At 39.8% G+C, this 18,789-nt stretch overlaps 2 protein-coding genes across 6 annotated transcripts in view; both read left to right on the top strand.

The window, feature by feature from the left end:
• The window catches only part of trim33 (tripartite motif containing 33), a 30,475-nt gene extending 19,666 nt beyond the window's left edge, over nt 1-10,809 (top strand). For 2 of the 3 annotated variants that reach the window (XM_087833387.1, XM_087833389.1), the window contains 9 exons: nt 2,262-2,391; nt 2,690-2,753; nt 4,175-4,328; nt 4,506-4,936; nt 5,275-5,386; nt 5,464-5,538; nt 6,566-6,718; nt 9,278-9,328; nt 10,062-10,809. In XM_087833387.1, the coding sequence (XP_087689513.1) occupies nt 2,262-2,391; nt 2,690-2,753; nt 4,175-4,328; nt 4,506-4,936; nt 5,275-5,386; nt 5,464-5,538; nt 6,566-6,718; nt 9,278-9,328; nt 10,062-10,283 (1,392 nt within the window). In that variant the 3' untranslated portion in view covers nt 10,284-10,809. The remainder of the gene's footprint in view (nt 1-2,261; nt 2,392-2,689; nt 2,754-4,174; nt 4,329-4,505; nt 4,937-5,274; nt 5,387-5,463; nt 5,539-6,565; nt 6,719-9,277; nt 9,329-10,061) is intronic. The other variant, XM_087833388.1, reaches the window with a different exon arrangement.
• Nucleotides 10,810-11,454: 645 nt separating this feature from the next.
• Nucleotides 11,455-18,319, top strand: slc66a1 (solute carrier family 66 member 1). Of its 3 annotated transcripts, none has more exons than XM_087834134.1 (8): nt 11,455-11,591; nt 12,658-12,872; nt 13,007-13,136; nt 13,935-14,022; nt 14,228-14,382; nt 14,475-14,567; nt 15,215-15,400; nt 16,159-18,319. In XM_087834134.1, the coding sequence occupies exons 2-8, from the start codon at nt 12,682-12,684 to the stop codon at nt 16,243-16,245; spliced, it is 930 nt and encodes a 309-aa protein (XP_087690260.1). In that variant the 5' UTR covers nt 11,455-11,591; nt 12,658-12,681; the 3' UTR covers nt 16,246-18,319. The 3 variants fall into 3 exon arrangements, with proteins under 3 accessions (XP_087690260.1, XP_087690259.1, XP_087690261.1); XM_087834133.1 differs by lacking the exon at nt 11,455-11,591 and adding an exon at nt 12,207-12,315; XM_087834135.1 differs by lacking the exon at nt 11,455-11,591 and adding an exon at nt 12,218-12,412.
• Nucleotides 18,320-18,789: the final 470 nt, after the last annotated feature.

Raw genomic sequence — 18,789 nt, 5'->3', positions numbered from 1 at the left:
GTATAAAGTCTGTATATGTTGTTTTCTGGTTGTATAATTGTTAGAGTGAATTGTTAAATGTTGTCATTTTTATGCTTACCATCTCTACATTATTTTAACTCTGTGATGAAAGGAATTCATTCACCCAGATTCTCGAGGTTCTGGGTAGAGATGGCACGATACCACTTTTTTATGTCCGATACCGATACCGATATCATAAATTTGGATACCGATATGAATCCGATATAGTGTGTTTTTTAATCAATAAAGCTGTTTTTTAATATCTTGCTGCATTTTGTATAAGTTTATACTCAAGTTTAAATAAATAACAACACTAAAGCTATTCTGTTATACCTGTATGTAAAAAATACACTGCGCCCAAAATATTTCATAGTTCAGCAACACTGATCAATCTAATAAACTTAAACCTACTCCATCCTCCCTATTCTGGTATTTTAAAGAGTACTTAGCAGAAATATTAAGCAACCTAACTAATAGGGTTGCAAACTCCCAGCAAAAAAAAAAGGGAACCACCCTCCACCTTATGATGCTTAATCGTTGTAATCAAATTTCATTTGATGCAGGGGGAAAATGCACAGAAATAAATTATTTTTCAAGAAATATTAAATAGATTCAACATCTTTCTTCAACAGAATTGCAGACTGCACAGATGGTATCTTCCCAAAGGAAAAAGTAGTATAGCTTACTAGGGTATATTAGACTTAACAGTTACTATATACAGTAATGGACTTCTATATATTTTACATCAGATTAAAACTTTGGGTGTAAGAGTCAGATAATTATTTATTAAAAGCTAGACATTTTAAATGAGAATAAGAAAGAAAAGTATGTCTTTGTGCCCCCTTTTCCCTGTTCATGCCCTATCGGCCCCTCTGGCTAAACTTTGCTAGATCCGCCCCTGCACAGTTACCAGCCGTCAGCTGCATAGAAAAAGATCCTGGTGTTGAAAGTAATATTAAATAAATTCTAACAACAGCTTATCAAGCTTAAACGTGCTGCTGTTGTTCAGCCGCTGGTTTCCTCTTTCTGGTGAGAAGTGGGCCAAAAACTAAGAAGAGAGACTGACTCGCAACAGAAAAGCCGATCAGCTGATCATTAAGCAGTTTCAGGATTGAAGTAGCAGCAGGAGAGAGAGAGAGAGAGAGAGAGGCAGTCGCTCCATATATCGGTTACTAAGCTTAACGCGGGAATGCTTTACAAACATTCAGAGATGAACTTACACACTTGCTTTACTGGTGCTGGAAATGCTGGTTTGCTAGTGAGGCTACAAATACACACAGCCGCTCTATCACGTGATGCATACTGCTGCGACTACGGTTATGAGCCGAGTTAAGCCGTGTAGCAAGTTTTGTGAGGTGTTTTTTTGATATTTAATGGATCGGATTACATTTTTTATTTCTCACCGATATCTGATCCAGTAATTTGGGTCAGTATCGGACCGATACCGATACGTAATATCGGATCGGTCCATCTCTAGTTCTGGGTGGGGGCTGTAGTGTTTTATCACAGGCACATCCTATCTGGAAGATCTGTTTCTTGTGATGTTGCTTCCTGCTTTTATGACCCTTTTGGTCAGCAGGAGGTCACACACACACACACACACACACACACACACATTCTTGCACATGCGCGCGCACACACACATACACACGCACACATTCTTACACACACACACACACACACACACACACACACACACACACACTCTCACATGCATACAGATGTTTACACATACACACGCATAGTGCCTTGTCTTTGTAACCATTTGGGGGTTTTACATGGGCGGTGCTTTTGCTGTGATGTGTATTGTGTGAACTGTTTTCCCAATAAAAGGCAGCGAGCAGAGGCCGTCGTTGGGGTCATTTTGTGGTAGACACCAACGAGGCCTCCCTTGCAAGTAAATTGATCGATCGCTGACTGTCTTGTTTCTTCATGATGAATAAGTCTCTAAACCAGCGGGGCTTGTGGAAACACAGACCCAACAATAATCACTAGCACTGAAAGATGTTTAATATCTGTGAAGCTTAGATTTAAAAAAAATCATAAATTAGATATTTGAAAACATGATAAGCAATGTGTAAATTTGTATAGTTACATAAAATGTGTCATGTGACCAGGAATGGTAAAGTGAGTTGGGATTACATGTGTCTGTAGCTGGTGGTGTTTATCTTGGTTGGATGTCACTATTTCATTATTTGTTTATTTTTTATTTTTGGCCTCTTCACTAACTTTTCTCTATCACTCTATTTTTTTTTTTGTAGTTGGAGGATGCAGGTACCAACTACCTTGGAGACCTTATGTATCGCGGGATCACAGCCAGCAAGCTTCAGCTGGGTTCAGTGGACATGAACCCCTCACCCGGACTATCCACACACTCTCCTGGATCTTCAGGTATCCACACGGGTATATCAAGACTGGGATTACTGAAAAAGCATGTCTTTTTAAAATATCATTTAATGTTTTATTTGTAACATTGTTGCAGTTTTAAATCACATACAGTCTATGGGATATTCAGACGGCATAATAGCTTTGGATTTTTAGCCTTTGATCTAAGTGACACTGATTTTTTTCTTCTTCTTTCTTTTCTTTCCCTGCTTAAGTACTGTGTACATGTTGAAGAGCTTTAATGTGTACCCAGAGAAAGAGGTGATCATGGATGTTTTGTTCCTCGTTTCATTTATGTCTGCAGGTGTGTCTAATTCCCATACGCCAGCACGGCCTTCCAGCAACTCCAGCACAGGCAGCAGGGGCAGGTAAGACAACATAAGCCAAAATTTTATTAGCAAGGAGAAATGATTTACAAGTGTTTCCATGACCTTTACCATAGTGTTGGATCCATAATAATGTAAAATATTTCATTTATATCATTTACATCTGTAGCTATAATATAATGATATAAGATCTACAATATGAATATATTGTGATATTATTTTAATATTGAAAGAACTGTGTGGGAAAATGCTTTTTATATGTGCAATAATCAGCTCAAGAGTAATTGGACTAATCAACACTAAACCGGTCCAGCTTAGATACAAAAAGGGGTCGTTTAGATTAAGATTGAATCCTGATGCTGTGACGAGCTTAAGTAAAAATCTGCTGTGCATGTATGACTATTGTTTCTGTTTTATGGCAACATCATTCACTCAGGAGAAAATGTCCTGATAAATGGGAGTGATAAATTGCTTTGTAAAGAAAATGACTGAACAGAACAGTCAACAATGCTTGATGAGTTGTTGTTTGTACAAAGATGTGAAGTAGAATTGTGGATTTTGGCTGATGCAATAAAAAAGCTACCTCTGTAAAAATGATGGAGAAAGAAAACTGTGGAGGAAAAATAGCAACTACTCTTTGTACCATCTCATCTTTCAAGCTAAGCGGTGTTTCTGTTATAGCTTGGGCAATCAGTGGAAATGCTCGCACACTGATGATTTTAGTGCGGATGGAGGCAACAGGATGAATGCACAGGATGAGTGTACAGGAGTCTGCTGTGTGCTGAGATTCAGACAAATGTATTAAAACTAATTGAAGGACTATTTAGCATCTTTGAAATGCTGACAACACAACCACATTAAAACAAATACATCTTACTGGCTGATTTAGTCACCTGTTGAAAGTCTGAGCTGCAGTCAACTTGCTATAAGATGATGCTCCTATCAGAGTATCACCAGAAAACAAGTAGTGTGTCTCCTCTGTAGATCCAGGATTTCAGGAAGTCTTTGCTTCTCCTAGGCAAGATGTATTAAAGGTGCTCTATGTCACAGCGTTTTCACTGTTAAATTTGATGTTAAATTTGGCAACTGTAATTTTAATCTTTGCTATGTTATTTACATCTTAACATGAGAACTGTATGTGGTCTGGAACAGGAGTCAGACAACTTTGCATTTTCCTTCTTGTATCTCCATACTTCTGATTCAGAAATCGTGCGTTTTTGTTCTGCATTTATTAATAGAAAGGTTTGTTTGGACAGAAAAAATAAGAGTGCAGAACAAATAAAAGTTATTTCAAATGAAATAACCCTCTCAAGCCTACCTATTAAAAATAGTGCTTCACAAAAACGACTGAGTCAGAACAAAATTCATGTTCTTTTCCAGTTATGCAGGTTTATTCATAATAAGTCAATTATATATCATAAATGAGGAAGCATGATAATTTGGTTTGTTTTTATCTGTTTCAGCTGTAGTTCTGCAGGAAGGGGAGGGCCAGGAGGTGGAGCAGCAGTGGAGCAGGTGACGGTGAAGCAGGAGCCTGGTACAGATGACAGCTATAGCTGTCCAGCTTCTTCTCTGAAGACAGAGCGGGGCAAAGATGCTGGAAGGAGTGCCTGCATGGTATGATATATACAGTTGTAATGTGATAAGATCATATTGCAGTACAGCACTGCAAATTCAACAGAAAGTGATATGATAACACTGTTGACAAAGCTGTATTTAGTTAGAGTAGTGTCTTTATTTTGTCAAACATTGTTATCGTTAAAACACTGCTTTGTGTGTGCTTTTCCCCTGAAGATGAGCAGTCCAGAGAACAGCCCCCATCCTGTAGTGGGAGCTGTATCTGCAGGCCAAGACGCTCTCAAGGCTCTAGGCGAGCGCATCAAAACGGAACCTCAGTCTGAGACACCTTGTTCTGGACTCAATGACTCCAGTACTGCCGCATCATCTTCTTCCACAACCACAATGACCTCCACTACCTCGTCATCCACAGAGAGCAGCAGCACCACGACAGTCGCTCCACTCACTAATGGAAACTCAAATAAGGGGGGAGAAACCAAAAGGAGTGAGGCTTCTACTGGAACCGGGAATGTTGAAGGGAAAGAGGATGACCCAAATGAAGACTGGTGTGCTGTTTGTATCAATGGCGGTGATCTGCTGTGCTGTGACCGGTGCCCCAAAGTGTTTCACATGAAATGCCATGTACCCACCATAAAAATATTTCCAAAGTAAGTGATTACAATGGAGTTTTATTTTATTTTATTGATTGGACGTCCCCTAAAAAAAGATTACAGATCTCCCAAATGCTATGGATTAAAATCCTATTTTTACAAGGTCACTCTGTGAAACATAGATGCAATAAATCTTCAAAAGGACAATAAACTAAAAAGTAGTTGGGTGGATTTCAGGAAGTCACAGATGCAACAGAAAAAAAAAAGACATTAGTAATATAATACCCAAATAATAGTCACAGGCTGTGATACGAGCAGACAAGTTGATCTCTTTAAACCCCCAAACACACTTCCATACGATTCTGAATGTGCTGTGTGTTATTTGTGTGTCACAGGGGCGACTTTCTCTGCACGTTTTGTCGGAGTATAACCAACCCTGAAATAGAGTACTGTGATGATAGCAGGAAGGGCAAAGGAGAGCAGAGCCTGAGTGCTGAGGACCAAAGGGTCAGTAAAACAACCACAGTAATCCACATTGACGTGACTGATACAAGGCAACTAATTCTCTCTTCTTATGTCCTCAGAAATGTGAACGCCTCCTGCTGTACATCTTCTGTCATGAGCTCAGCGTGGGCTTTAGGGAACCTGTTCCTAGCTCTGTAAGTAGCACTGTCAGCTGTGCTGCACCACCATTGCTGCTGTGAAGATTCTACTTCCTTGTGTTGTTAGCAAAATTTAATTGTTCCTCATTTCGTGTGTTGTTTGACATTAACTCCTGTATTTTCTGTTTTTCTTCCTAAATTAATAAATGTCCGATTACTGTAGAACTAACAGTAGCTTGTGGTCTCAGTGGATACACTTACCCCACTTTTTTGCTTAAAAAATTTTTTTTCTTAAAATTTTTTTCTGATGTATTGAAAAATTTCTGTTCTTGTCAGGCTCTTATTACCACATATAGAACCACCTTTTATATTTTTAACTGCTTCTTCGGGAGGGATCTTCCTGTGTTCTGGTGGTTTGCAGCACATGCCAATGTGACCACAGCATTTATATGTCCCAGCCACCTGCCTTTTGCACATCTTCCTCTTTGCTTTCGCCTCACATTTCGTACCTGTCCTTACTGTCAAGCTGCAAATACAGGCAGAAATGCTGAAAGAAAAAGTTTAACATTTTAAAAGTGAAATGGTATTTTGATTTTCATGGCCAGATGCCATCTAAAAACTGAGGTGGTCCTCTCATTGCTCTTTCTTGTCCTTAGAATTTTAGAAATGTAGAAGTTACGACACTAGGTCCAAAGGGTAGGATCTCCTGCGACAGATATCAAAATCCACACAAGTTTGTGTAAAGTAACGTACTTGTACCGTATTATTTCACATGTTCTTTGGCATGTATTCTGTATAAGTTACTCAAACATGCTGTGCTAATAATGGGTTTCATTTTGCTGTATGCCCATTTATATTGGACTGCACTATAGCATGGCTGCAATTTACTGCTACCACAGTTGTGGGTTATGACAGTGTTTAAATGCATCTTTGTTTCTAAACGTCTGATCTGCTGTTGGGGATTGGGGAAATCTCTAAATTCTAAAATCTTTACAATCTAAAAACGTTGTTTACGTCTCACCAAAAGAAAAATATTTGGAGTCATGTGAAATCATTTGAGATGTTATCTGACCTGCTTTTTTAGGTACCCAACTATTACAAGATAATCAAGCAGCCTATGGACCTAAAGAAGGTGAAGAAGAAGCTGCAGCTGCGGAATTCCCAGTACTACCAGTCTGTCCAGGAGTTTGTGTCCAATATGCGCCTGGTCTTCAAAAACTGTGCGAAATACAACGAGGTGAGCAGCATGAGTCTTGACACTGCTTCGGGGAATGGCATCTGCTTGTGTGTGTGCATGCAGACGTAGGTTAGACTGATATGGTTTGATATTTGAATTGCCTGCCGATTCAAAAAATTGAATTATTTGACCATTTTCATGGTCAAACAATAAAAGGCAAACCGTCATATCTGTCTAACCTGATTATGAACACTGCCTGGTATTTCGAGGGGAAATTGGGTGTTTAGGTAGTGTGTGTTCAGTTTCGTACACTAACACTGGCTGTTGAAGGATGGAGTGAGTGTCACTGTGCTCTTTTTACACTGGCTGCAAGAACACCGTGTGACTCTGTTAACACCGTCTGCGTTATAATGAAACCCCACATTTTTGCTTTTTAATGGATGGCTGTGATTACCTGTTTATTTTTAATACAGTTCACATAATGTTCATCTACATTCTCCTTAGGAGAAATAATGCATTGTTACACATGGATGTCTTTATTTTTGTTGTTTCGTGGCACTGAAATGCTGGTGGTTTATCAGGAAGTCTGGACTCGGCCTACAGTTCTGGCTAATAGTGACTGTGAACACTGAGCCTTGTAGCATGACTTCACTATATAGATGCATTGTAGTATAATGTGACTGAAATTAACAGCAAGTATGGTTCTCATCTGTGAAGGATGTTGGTCAAAACATCATGTGATTAGCTGGAATGTAATATTATGACAGGAAATAAATTTCAGCTGGACCTCATCACTCTAATGTAATAAGAGGACTCAAGTGAAAGTAATTAGTGAGCTGTTAATTAGTGAGTAATGACTGATGTGACAGTCTTGGCAGTAATAAGGGGAACAAATGTCGAATCCTAGATTTTCTGGATAGATTTAATCCCTTTATTAATTAAAACCTGAGAAATCATTCTTACTCAAATAAATTGGATTCCTTTAATAAGAATCAAGAGCCGAGGTTATCACAGAATACAGAACAGCCAACGCAGAAAATGCTCACAGAGCCTGGTGAAAATACTCTTCCTATAAGTCTGGAGTAGAGGTTTTCAAAGGCCCTACGAGGTTATGATGGAGAACTTTGGAGAGTGGCAGTACTAAAGTGTAAACTAGCAGCATCTTGGGTACCACCTGGGTCGCTGAAGCAAAATCCTCGAAGCCTTTATTTGAAGCCTTGGATTATGCTATTAGGGTTTTGGAAATACTTTCTGGTTTTCAGTGAGAGTTGCCAAATATCAGTGAGTCATTCCAGTGATTATGATAGTCTCAAAATATAAAGTTAGGTAATTCATTTATAGTTATGTTTATAGTTTTTGGCATTTTTTTTTGGTCTTCGTTTGGATAGAAGTGAGTATAGCTGGGAAACGGGGAGAGTCAGGAAAGAGGAAAATGGTAAAGGTGTGACCAGCTGGGAATTCACTGCTGCTTGATGGCATATGTGCCCATGTTAAATGCTGTGGTCACTTCCAAAGATACATTTTATTACAAACCAGTGGTTGAGACATCAGAGATGCGCTTCAGTTAGAGAAAGAACACCAGTTTAAAAAATGTATGGGATGCTGTGTAACAAAAAAAAACAAAACAAAAAAAACCCCAAATGCATTTATTTGTAAATCGCATAAACCCATGTTTCATTCACAATGGAACATAGAAAACATAAAATGTTTAAACTGAGACTTATTTTCTCATTTTCAATTTGGTGTCAGCAACAGGTCTCAAAACAGCTTGGATGGGGCCAATAAAGGTCTGGAAGAGAAAGTGGTACTAAAAATGGTGATGACATTGAAATTGACACATGGAAATCATATGAACGTGATCCAGAAGCTCTGTTGTCTCCTCAGGGCCAACGCTCATTTAAAATGGACTGAGACAAAGTGGAAATGAAAATGACAATGAAATTCGAGAACTGTTGAGCAGGCTACAGTCCTCCATGAGATAAGAATGGGACTGCTTATTCCTCTCCCATTCCTCTCCCCAACATCCAGCAGCAGCTCTCCTCAGTTCCCATATGTTTGCAGATTATTGTTGAAACACGAGGGGATGCTAGACAGTGGTAAACATGGTCCTGTCCCAACTTTCTTTCTTTCCTTTTATTTTTTTTTTTAAAGATGTGTTGCTACCATCAAATTCAAATTGAGCTAATATTGTTTTGTGGAACAGTAAAATGCCTCAGTTTGAACATTTGATGTTTTCTGTGTTTCACTGTGTGTGTTTATGAGATTTACAAATAACTCTCATTGCATTCTGTACGATTTACATTTTAATGTAAACTTGCATTGAAATTGGGGCGTTAAAACAAGAAATGTGACTGTTGTTGATACAGGAAAAAAATATGCCGGAGAGCTAAACTTGTATTTACTAAAGTTATCACTAGCTGCGTGTGGCTTCCTGTATCCTGTGCGATCTTTACCTGCTGTTAATTTCTGCAGTAATGAGGATACGCACCTTTGTATTCGAGCACAGAAGGCCCGAACAGATTTCTGATCTGTTATTATTTTACCTGCCTATGCTGTGAACTCTTTTCTTTCCCCCTGCTGCTTCACTGTCTTTGTTGTAATGTTATTGCCCCTTTTTAGATGTCTCGAATAATCCAGGTTTATGATGAGGAGAAACAGATTAATACACAGGTAAGCCGTTTCAAATGGAGTGCAGATCTCCTGCCCCCTCCCACTGAGGCTCCAAGAAAAGTTGTACCCCTTTATTAAAGAGAAGAGAATTTCCTTAGATGATGTATGAAGATTAAAGTGTCATTTTGACTGCTCACTGTTAAGAAAAGTATGTCAGATGAGAGGGTGTTTGGAGAATCAAAATAAATCTGTTTAAAAGTGTTTCTGTTTGATTGTGTTGATGGCTTCAAGTCTGTTTATTTTTATCGTGTAAGCCATAGAGCATCCAGTGCCTATCTACTACTTTTTAATTGTTTGTTTTGTTTATTTGTTTGTTTGTTTGGAAAGGGTGGAGGTTGTTACATTTCGGCTTTTTTGTTTCTATTTGACATGCACGTGTGTGCTTTGTGCATATAGTGAGCATCTGAGGATTTCAACAACCTTTAAATATTCAGATACTATATTTGACCCTACTGGCTGATTAGATCACTAAAATTTTGCAACTTCCATTTATTGTGGAAATACTTCAGGGAGCCACAGTGGGACAGGGAGGCAGGAAATCCCTGCTCTGTACATCAAGGTTGAGCCGGGGTTACCCCGCCATCAGGAGTCTTAACCAGATCTAATTTGTCTCCTCATTCTCCTCTTCCTCTTCCCGCTTCAACCTATTCATTCTTTCTGCCCAATGGCATTCTCACGCAATCTTCCTTCATGTCACTCCTTTTCCCACCTCCTCCTCTTCCTCCTCTGACAGGTGGGATCAGAGATGGCGATATCCGGCAAGGCAGTGAGCCTGTACTTTGAGGAGAAGTTGCAGGAGATCTTCCCAGGCCAAAGCTTTCCTGAAACAGCTGAACCCGAATCTCCGCAAGAAAAAGAAAAGGAGGACGACAATACAGATGACTCCGAGGACGACTTCATACAGCCCCGACGCAAACGGTTGAAAACGGATGAGAAAGTGGTCCACATCAAGTGAGACCCTCATCACGAAGGAAATGAGAGAAGTGAAAAACTGCCTTCCTCATATCCCACACTTCTCTTTGGAGAAAGGAAACACAAAAAACAGATGAGAGATTCTGTAAAAGAAGCTTGGTTTATTTCATCCTTGGCTTTTGAAAGAATTACTCTCAACTACACTAGACATCTGCTTTTCTGAGAACTCTTTACGGACTGAAAGATGGAAGAGCTGCATTCCCTTATTATTTCATGGACATTCAGATTCGCTTGGAAAGATTTTGAAGTAGAACTTGTTTTGCAGTAGTTAGGAAAAGGTTGTTTCTTTTCTATCATCCGTTTTTCATATGTAGATTTGTTGTGACAATTGCTTTATAAAAACAAAGAAATCCCCTGTTCTGTTTAATGTATTAAATATATACTTTGACAAGAAGCCTACCAAGTATTTGTATGACTTTGTGGAAACGTTGTGTAAATAAGAGAATCTAGCCCACTGAAGGTGTTCCTGCCGTATTAATGTTTGGGTGCGTCATCAATAAAACCTGTTCTTGAAATATAACAAAGAGAATGTGTTGTGTGGAATAGGTTTGAGGTTATCAGAGTTTGCTGTATTGTCATTATGATGACGGATAATTCTAGTTTAGACCTGTTACGGGTTGGATTTCAGGATATTTCTTTGTCCAGAATGGTGCCGCTCACAGCAGTTGCGGCTACATTTCTTTATAGAAAGCCTCCAGTCCAGTTATACACCTGTCACAAGGAAAGCACAAAAAGCCTGATGTTTACCGGCATCAATAGCGACTATACAGACAATATCTGATACATTTGTAACATCAGCTGTCAATAATTTACTCTGGCACATCATCAGGCTTACTAAAGCTGCAGGCTCATTAACTAAGGAGTGAGTAACTATTCTATTAACCTACAACCTTCATCATTCCAGGTCTACATTAAAGTATCTGAAAGGCATTAAACAGATTTTTAGTCAGTAAAAAGGAATGATTTCCTTAGATTCCTTTGAGCTGATGCACTGTTTCTTTAGAGGAAGTCCGACACCGACCTCAGCGTTTCTTCGTGTTGTAATGACTCTGACACATAAAACTTGAGCGTCTGCTCACGGCGTAAACTGGTCTCCGAGGACCACGTGACATCGGAAACTTAGGAAGCCTGTTAATAAAAGCCACGCGAGCTGACAACAGAGACTTTAGATGCTGAGTCGCCAATCTGACAGTCAGCTGACGCTATCGTGGAGTGTTTAAAGAAAAGGAAATGAGTCCTCTATCTGCTGTCCCGTTCAACATCTGACGTTGGAGTTCATCGTGCTTTTCAGGTAGGATTTAGTTGCGGAATATGCAAATGATCAGAAATATTTTTATTATAATATTAGGTTATTTTGCCACCTCTAATAAAATTGCCTTAGTTGTCCTGTCGAAGTTTAAAGTTCACCGGAACATTTGTCCTTTTATTTAATTTTCTAACATACAGCAGGATTAACTTGTATTGATGTAATTATCGTATGTATGCTGCTTACTGAAATGCAGTAAATTTATTGGTGACGTGGTCTACTACAAAGGCTAGAATAACTAATGGAGGCAAATGAACCACTTTAACAGGACTTGGCAATATGTGATGAGAGTATGTGAAATGTGTGAGCCTCACTTCTGCAGGTATGTGACAATAACGGGAAAACCTACTGTAAGCATGTCCCTCCGTCTAAATACACTTTTCACAATTAAATTGTGTGAATCAGAAAATTATTTATTTATTATATAATAATTTGCCGACATTATAAATAACCAAAATGCAGATAAATTATATTGGTTTAAAATCAATGCGTTAACGCGTCTCGGTCAAACTGAATTTTTTTTTTAGAGGACCAGCTCATTAAATTTGCACCGCAGGTCATGTGACGAGTATGTAATCACGTGACTCGTGACTCACGGCTCTGAGGCTCCACCAATCAGCTCACACTGAACCTGTTTGTTTCTTGCTTGCTTCGTTTTTACCTGCCATTTCTGACTTGCTCTTCTGAGGACTCCGCCGACACCTCACAGGCAAGATAAATTTAGCACTTTGTTTACTATGAGTGGGGTCGTTTGGTGACGTTATCCACGTAAAAGCCACGCACGTGATCCAGGAAACGGTTATCAGGTAGCTGCCGCTTAGCAGCTTAAGCTAACAGACTGTTTCTTGTTATCTGTTTTTGTATTACGTCTGAAAATAGTTTTAGGGCGATGCTAGCTGTTTTCATTTTTGTTTCGAACGGCATGTAGTTTGAGGTCGATGTTGTCGGTGGTGTCCTCCGCGCTTGTGCTATTATAGTGACTGTGTAGTGAAGAGCTGGTTCCAAAGATTTGGAGTGCCGCTTTTATAAGCTGAAGGTGTTGTTTTTACAGAGGCGTCGGTCAGCTTGAAGAACAATGTCCACAGACGGAGTCCTCACACGCACCACCCTTGGATGGACAACTTCAGAAAACTTCACTTCTCTGTGTCCTAATGGGTCCAAATGGGTTTGGGAGGGCCTTGGGGAATGTGCCCAGGATGCCAGAGATATGGCCAGCGTCTACCTGGGCCTCCTGTCCATCCTCTGCTTCCTGGTGTCTTCATTTCCGTAAGTTTTTATGTTGGTGTCTGTGACTCTCAGAGCAAACCGTAACTGAACTAAGTGACCTGTATATTTCCATCTCATCTCTCTCTGATTAGTCAGATCAGTAATGCTGATTGTAATACTGCCTCTGATTACAGGCAGTATTACAACTCGTGGAAAAGTGGGAATATGGATCAAGCGCTCTCCATTTGGTTTTTGCTGTTGTGGTTGGGAGGTGACTCTTGTAATCTGATTGGCTCATTTTTGGCAGATCAGCTTCCGCTTCAGGTAAGTTGTAGGGATGTGATCCTTAAGTGGAGTTTAATGTAGAAAATATCACAAGCAGTGGCGGATGCTCAGTGGTGTTTGTAAAACATCAGAAATTATGTGTCATTGTTAACATTTCCTTTATTTAATGCCCCCCCCCCCCCCCCCCCCCTAAAAAAAATAAATAAAATTGTGTGGTTTGCAGTGTAATGCCAAAAATGTGTCATTGACAGAGAGATTTCGCAGGTCTTTCCTCCCCACTGCTGTCAGACTCCACAACAAAGACTCCAACTGATCAAACACACACATCCACACATGTGCAATAACACTAAGTGCGATACTCTTTATCTGACAAAGTTGTATTTTTACTCAGTTGTATTAAGCATTTGTATTCTATTTTTATCCTATTGTGTATTTTATTCTACTGTATATAGTATTTTATTCTGTACAGTTGTGTACAGTATTTTATTCTTATTGTATTCTAATTTTTGCTATATAACTTTTGCACTGTCCACTTCCTGCTGTGACAAAACAAATTTCCCACATGTGGGACTAATAAAGGTTATCTTATCTTTTCAAGTTTATATCAGCTAACTATTTCTTGATCAGTAAAATTTGTGTCATGTTGTTTTAGTTTCACAATGGACTGCATAGAAATACTGATCCATACAACATTTGTAGACTGCTTTTTGGTTGTTGTTGTTGTCGTTTTGTTTCTTTAAAGCAAATTCCATGACAACAGCTAAATCTGTGTTAAGAAAGTCATTTTTTTCCATTGATCTCTGTGTCGTTTTGTTTGTCTCTCTTCTTTTCATTCAGCAATACACAGCTATTTATTACGTTGCAGCTGACTTGATCATGCTGGGTATGTACACGTACTACAAGCTGAAGAACAAAGCTTCTCAAGGTGAGCTTTTTTTTTGGGGGGGGGGTTGCCGGCAGTTTTCAATAGAAGAACCTATACCTCTCCTAGAATGTTGTAGCCTCTTTAGACCTGTGTGCTATCGACATGACGAGAGGTTAATCTGTGTACGCTGTATTTATCTGATGAGCTGTGATGAGGTGTCGTCTGGTCAATTGATTGAGTAACTTACATGTTGTCCTTTCACCAGGCAGGACGCGTTTGCTCATGGTTGGCGTATCCTGCTTCTTATGCTTTGCCACAAGCTTCACCCAACTCCCAGATGTAGGCCCCCACAAGGAAATCATTTCTTCTGGGTTCAGAAGTCGCTCCTTGCTCTCAACCTCTAGCGCTAGCTCTATCACAGTGAGTCCTGTTTATTTGCTAAACTGATTTGAAGAAAGCTTTCTTTTTTTGTATGTGTGTGTAAAGTAGCATCTCCCCCTCTGTTTCTTCAGCCTTTTACCACTAAAGAGATTATTGGTTTCTGCATTGGGTCAGTGTCATCAGTCCTCTACCTCTGTTCCAGAGGTCCACAGATATACACTAATGTGAGTATGACAAAGTACGGTCTGGTATAAATGTGTAAAGGATTCAGCCCGACATCCTGCAAAGTGTAGGCAGTAGTCAGTAATCCAATGTTATAAAGACGGAAAAATTACCTTAATTTGTCTCAAGGTTATTTAAGTCCTAGTGGCAAGCAAGAGTAGTATTTCCATGACCACGTACTGCTCCAAGTTTTAAATTATCTTTTAAATAAAGAATATTATCCAGTTAAGTTCAATATGTAAGCTAAAGCATGCTCGCAAATGTTCACTAAAGTGAAAGAAGAAATTTGCTGTACCTGAACAAGAGAAAATGCAAGTGAAACGGCCCGTTTCCCTTGCTAAAAACGAAACTAAAAAGTGCTATACTACTATTGCTTAGTCTCTTACCTGATGTCAGCCTGATTCAGTTGCATTTTAGTTGGTAAACCCACATAGTTTTGCTCACCCACTTAAACTGAAACTGTAACTTGCATGTTTTGGTAGATGGCTCAAAAACTAAAAAGAAAATCTATAAGTGTTTCGACTTTATCCATCTAACCGTGTACTTATTGACTGTTGCAATGTCATCCATTCCTTTGTAAATAAAAATGAATAAATAAACACAACATTTTCCTCACTTCCTTTTTCTGTTGTCTCGTTTTCCCCCACAGTTCAAGAGGAAGTCGACACAGGGAGTTTCTTACTTCCTGTTCGCGCTGGTCATCCTGGGAAACACTACATATGGCCTAAGCGTCCTTTTGAAGAACCCTGACCTGGGCCAGGATGAGAGCAGCTACATGATCCACCACGTGCCCTGGCTCATTGGCAGCCTCGGCACCCTCAGTTTAGACCTCATTGTATCCTTTTAAGAGAAGCGAAAACATGGACGGGGAGGCTGGGCCTCAGGCTTCTGCTGCATGTATGTGGCACATTTTTATGAAATTCTGAACGGAAGGGCAGCAATCCCTAATCTCTTTAGTGGGGATTAGTTGATTGTGTATTGAACACAATATGGCATATTAATAGTTGCAGGGAAACAGGTTCATGGTTAGGAAAGAAACAAGTCCGTTAAAGCTGCCTCAGTGAAGCCTGTAGGCTACTTCTTTCTATGCACTGCATTGAAATGAAGCCACAAGCGGTTTTGTTTTTAGTTAACAGTGACAGTGCAGAAGGGAGCAGCCTGATGATGACTGACATTTAGCAAACATACACCATGATCAGTGTGGTTCCCTAATTGTGGGTAGTGCGTGTAAATATTTATCTTTGGGTACATCTCTGCTGTCACTGTCTTATGCAGTTTATTTAAAGCTAGCCTGTAATCAGCACTGGGACATGGGAAGATATAGTGGACGTGTTTTTGTGAACGCCGGTTGATCGCTTCAGCCCAGTTTGGAGTCAGTGTTTGCTGAATGGTAGACTGTATTTTTTGTACTATGAATTATGGTGTTTGTCTTTCATTACTTTGCGGTCAAATATTTTACTGAAATGAGTAATTAAGGCAGCAGCTGGAGTCTGTACTCTTGTGAGTGAAATCCTCTGGTACTGTTTGCTTTTGCATTTAAAAACAAACAATCAAAACCGAAACATTTTTATGTTCTTTAACGCTGTGATCCAGATCTCTGTCCAGTTCCTAATGTACCGTAACGCTCAGCCACGGGTGGAAGTCAACCACGATGAGACAGCACCTCTTATCGGGAGCTAAACCAGAACACCCAGAGCTCATCGGTGGCGATCGACCGAATGCTCGCTGTCAGTCGGATCCTTACAATCATCTTTCTGACGCCATCAGGATCTTAACTGGAGACTTGGTGTTATAGATGTATTTATTATGCTGTCAGCCTCTTTAATGTTTACAATCAAGTTTTGTATGTGATTAGTACAGCAGCAATTGAAGTTCTTTACTTTTAGCGTTAAAGGGACAGTTAAAGGTTTCAGGTGTCAGACGTGGATGAAAATATCCCGCTGTCATCCTGAGACTGAAGTCTCCAAGCTCAGACTTGAAATTTCTAATAAAAACATCTCAAAAAACATCTCGGCTGCATGTGAGCAAGCAAGGGACTGAAACCCATCTCCTATCAAGCAGGCTTGGTGGACCCGTAGCAAAGAAAAGAAAAGGTGATCAGCCTGTATTTGCTTTGATTACCATTATGACAATTTTACTGTTTAACCAGTATTATTATAACAGGGGGGGACATTATTCAACTTCCTGTAATTGGCTTCCCAACAACAGCAGGGACGCTTGTTTTACTCATTAATGGCCTTTTGTGAGCCTTTGTGTGCCCCGGTGCTTTCATAACGATACCGTGGAAAGAACTTCAGTCACTTTTAATTTTTAAAACGTGATAAATCTAAGGATTATAACAAGCCCAGATGTCTTTTGTCAGCAGGAGCCACTCGTTTACTAAGAAGTTAGGTGAACATGGCCCCTGAGCTCTCAATATGATGCCAACGCTCATGTGATATTATAAACTTGCTGCCTGGAGTGATGATATCGCTGAGAGGTTTCTTTTTATTCTGGTGCTTTAAGTTGCCAAACCATTTGTCAGCTAGCTAACCACTGCATGAAACCCTGATCTCTGTAAATGATACCTCCTGTAACTTGAATCCGGTGTTCTCCGGGGAGGGTACACATGACTAGTGATGTGTCTAACTGAACAAAAAAGTCATTTGTATTTGGTCAGTTTTAATTGATGGTCGCACCAAGTGCCATGCTTATTTGTTTGTCTGGATCAGTTTTTATTGGACTCTTGATGAAGTCACATCGCTTAGCACAGATTTTCAGTACCTTCATGTTTTACATTTTCATCTTCAGTGTTTTGCACAAAAGTATGTACCTGCGGGTCTGGTAAATGTTCACCTTGGGATAGAGTACTGTACAGATTAAACTCATCCAGACCATATTTTCTCTGCTGCTTTCACTTTGAGGAAAGTCTCTTTTTTTTTTATTGAGTCATTTAGGATGAGAAAGGAGAAAAAAAACTCTCTGGGGTTCTCCGTCTCTAACAGTTTACTTCCTTCACAACGCACATTTTTTTTCTTTCTTTTTTTTCCACCCAGTAGAGGGCAAGGTCTGCACTTGGCTTTAATTATGACCTTTCGGCCTTTGCCTCTGCTGACCTGAACCCCCAGTGCGACCGCGTTTGACCTGCTTCTGGGAGGCCTCGACAGCTTTGTTGTTTTTCTTCATTAGCAGATTCACACTGGCCCCTGAGTTGCACACCCACGCGTACCCACACATTTTCTCTTACTATTAAACATATATAATCCACTGAAAACACTAAGGGCCCACCCACAGAGGAAGTAAGGTCAGAACAAAACATATCAAGGGTTCAGTAAGTGAGTGTGTGTGTGTGTGGTTGGGGGGGTGAATAGTGTGTGATTGTGAAACAGTGGCAGAGAGATTGTTAAACATGTTGGGGAGTTAGCAGGAAGAGTCAGTGATAGGGCGCATCCATCCATCACCAGACACGAACAAGAGGCTGTTTATAAACACGACATACTGGGAATTTCTTAATGAGATGATTCCAGTTCGTATGAGCAGGGAAGACAAGTGGGGAGGGAGCTTTGTGGCTTTTTGTTGCCAGTTTAAGTCCCGAGTGCAACCAAAAAAAAGGCCACTTTTGGGAAATGTTAAGCAAAGTTTGTTTTTTTTTTTCATCTGTCACACTACAATAACTAAAACATTAGGTTTAAATTGAAATGTTGCCCCTTTTTAAAAATGCATATATTTATCTTGGTGTTCCTCGAAGAAAAAAATAAAGCTTATGAATCCTGCTTGACACTAAAGATTTTTGATCAGCAAAGGTTCTGTTTACTGTGTGTGTGTGTGTGTGTGTGTGTGTGAGGGAGAGAGAGGCTGGGCTGCTGTCAACATTACAAATGGGAAAAGCTGGACAAAGTGACAGGACAGTGAAACAGTTGGCACAGCAGGAAAACTCAACTCAACCTCTAAGTATCCGCAAAAGTAACCAAACTAAACCCTAACAAAGAGCTTCCCAACTAGAGCGGTGTTTTTATGTAGCAAATCTAGATTTTATACCTCATTGTTTCATTAGAGCCAATATGGATTTTGTGGGTTCGTGTAAAAGAGGAAACCCGAACAATGAAATAAGTGATCAAATGTGGATGCTGTCGTGCACTAAATTGTCTTTTGGGTCTTGTAAAAATCTGGAAACAAAAGGAAAAACATTTTTTCCAAGTGTAGGGCTACGAGTTGCTGCAACAGATTATTGCTCATTGCCTGTAT

Source organism: Neolamprologus brichardi, chromosome 20, assembly GCF_056152115.1.
Source record: "Neolamprologus brichardi isolate AB-2024 chromosome 20, ASM5615211v1, whole genome shotgun sequence".
NCBI classification, from domain to species: Eukaryota; Metazoa; Chordata; class Actinopteri; order Cichliformes; family Cichlidae; genus Neolamprologus; species Neolamprologus brichardi.
Note: the sequence above shows the minus strand (reverse complement) of the source record. Positions and strands in the feature narration are given on the sequence as shown.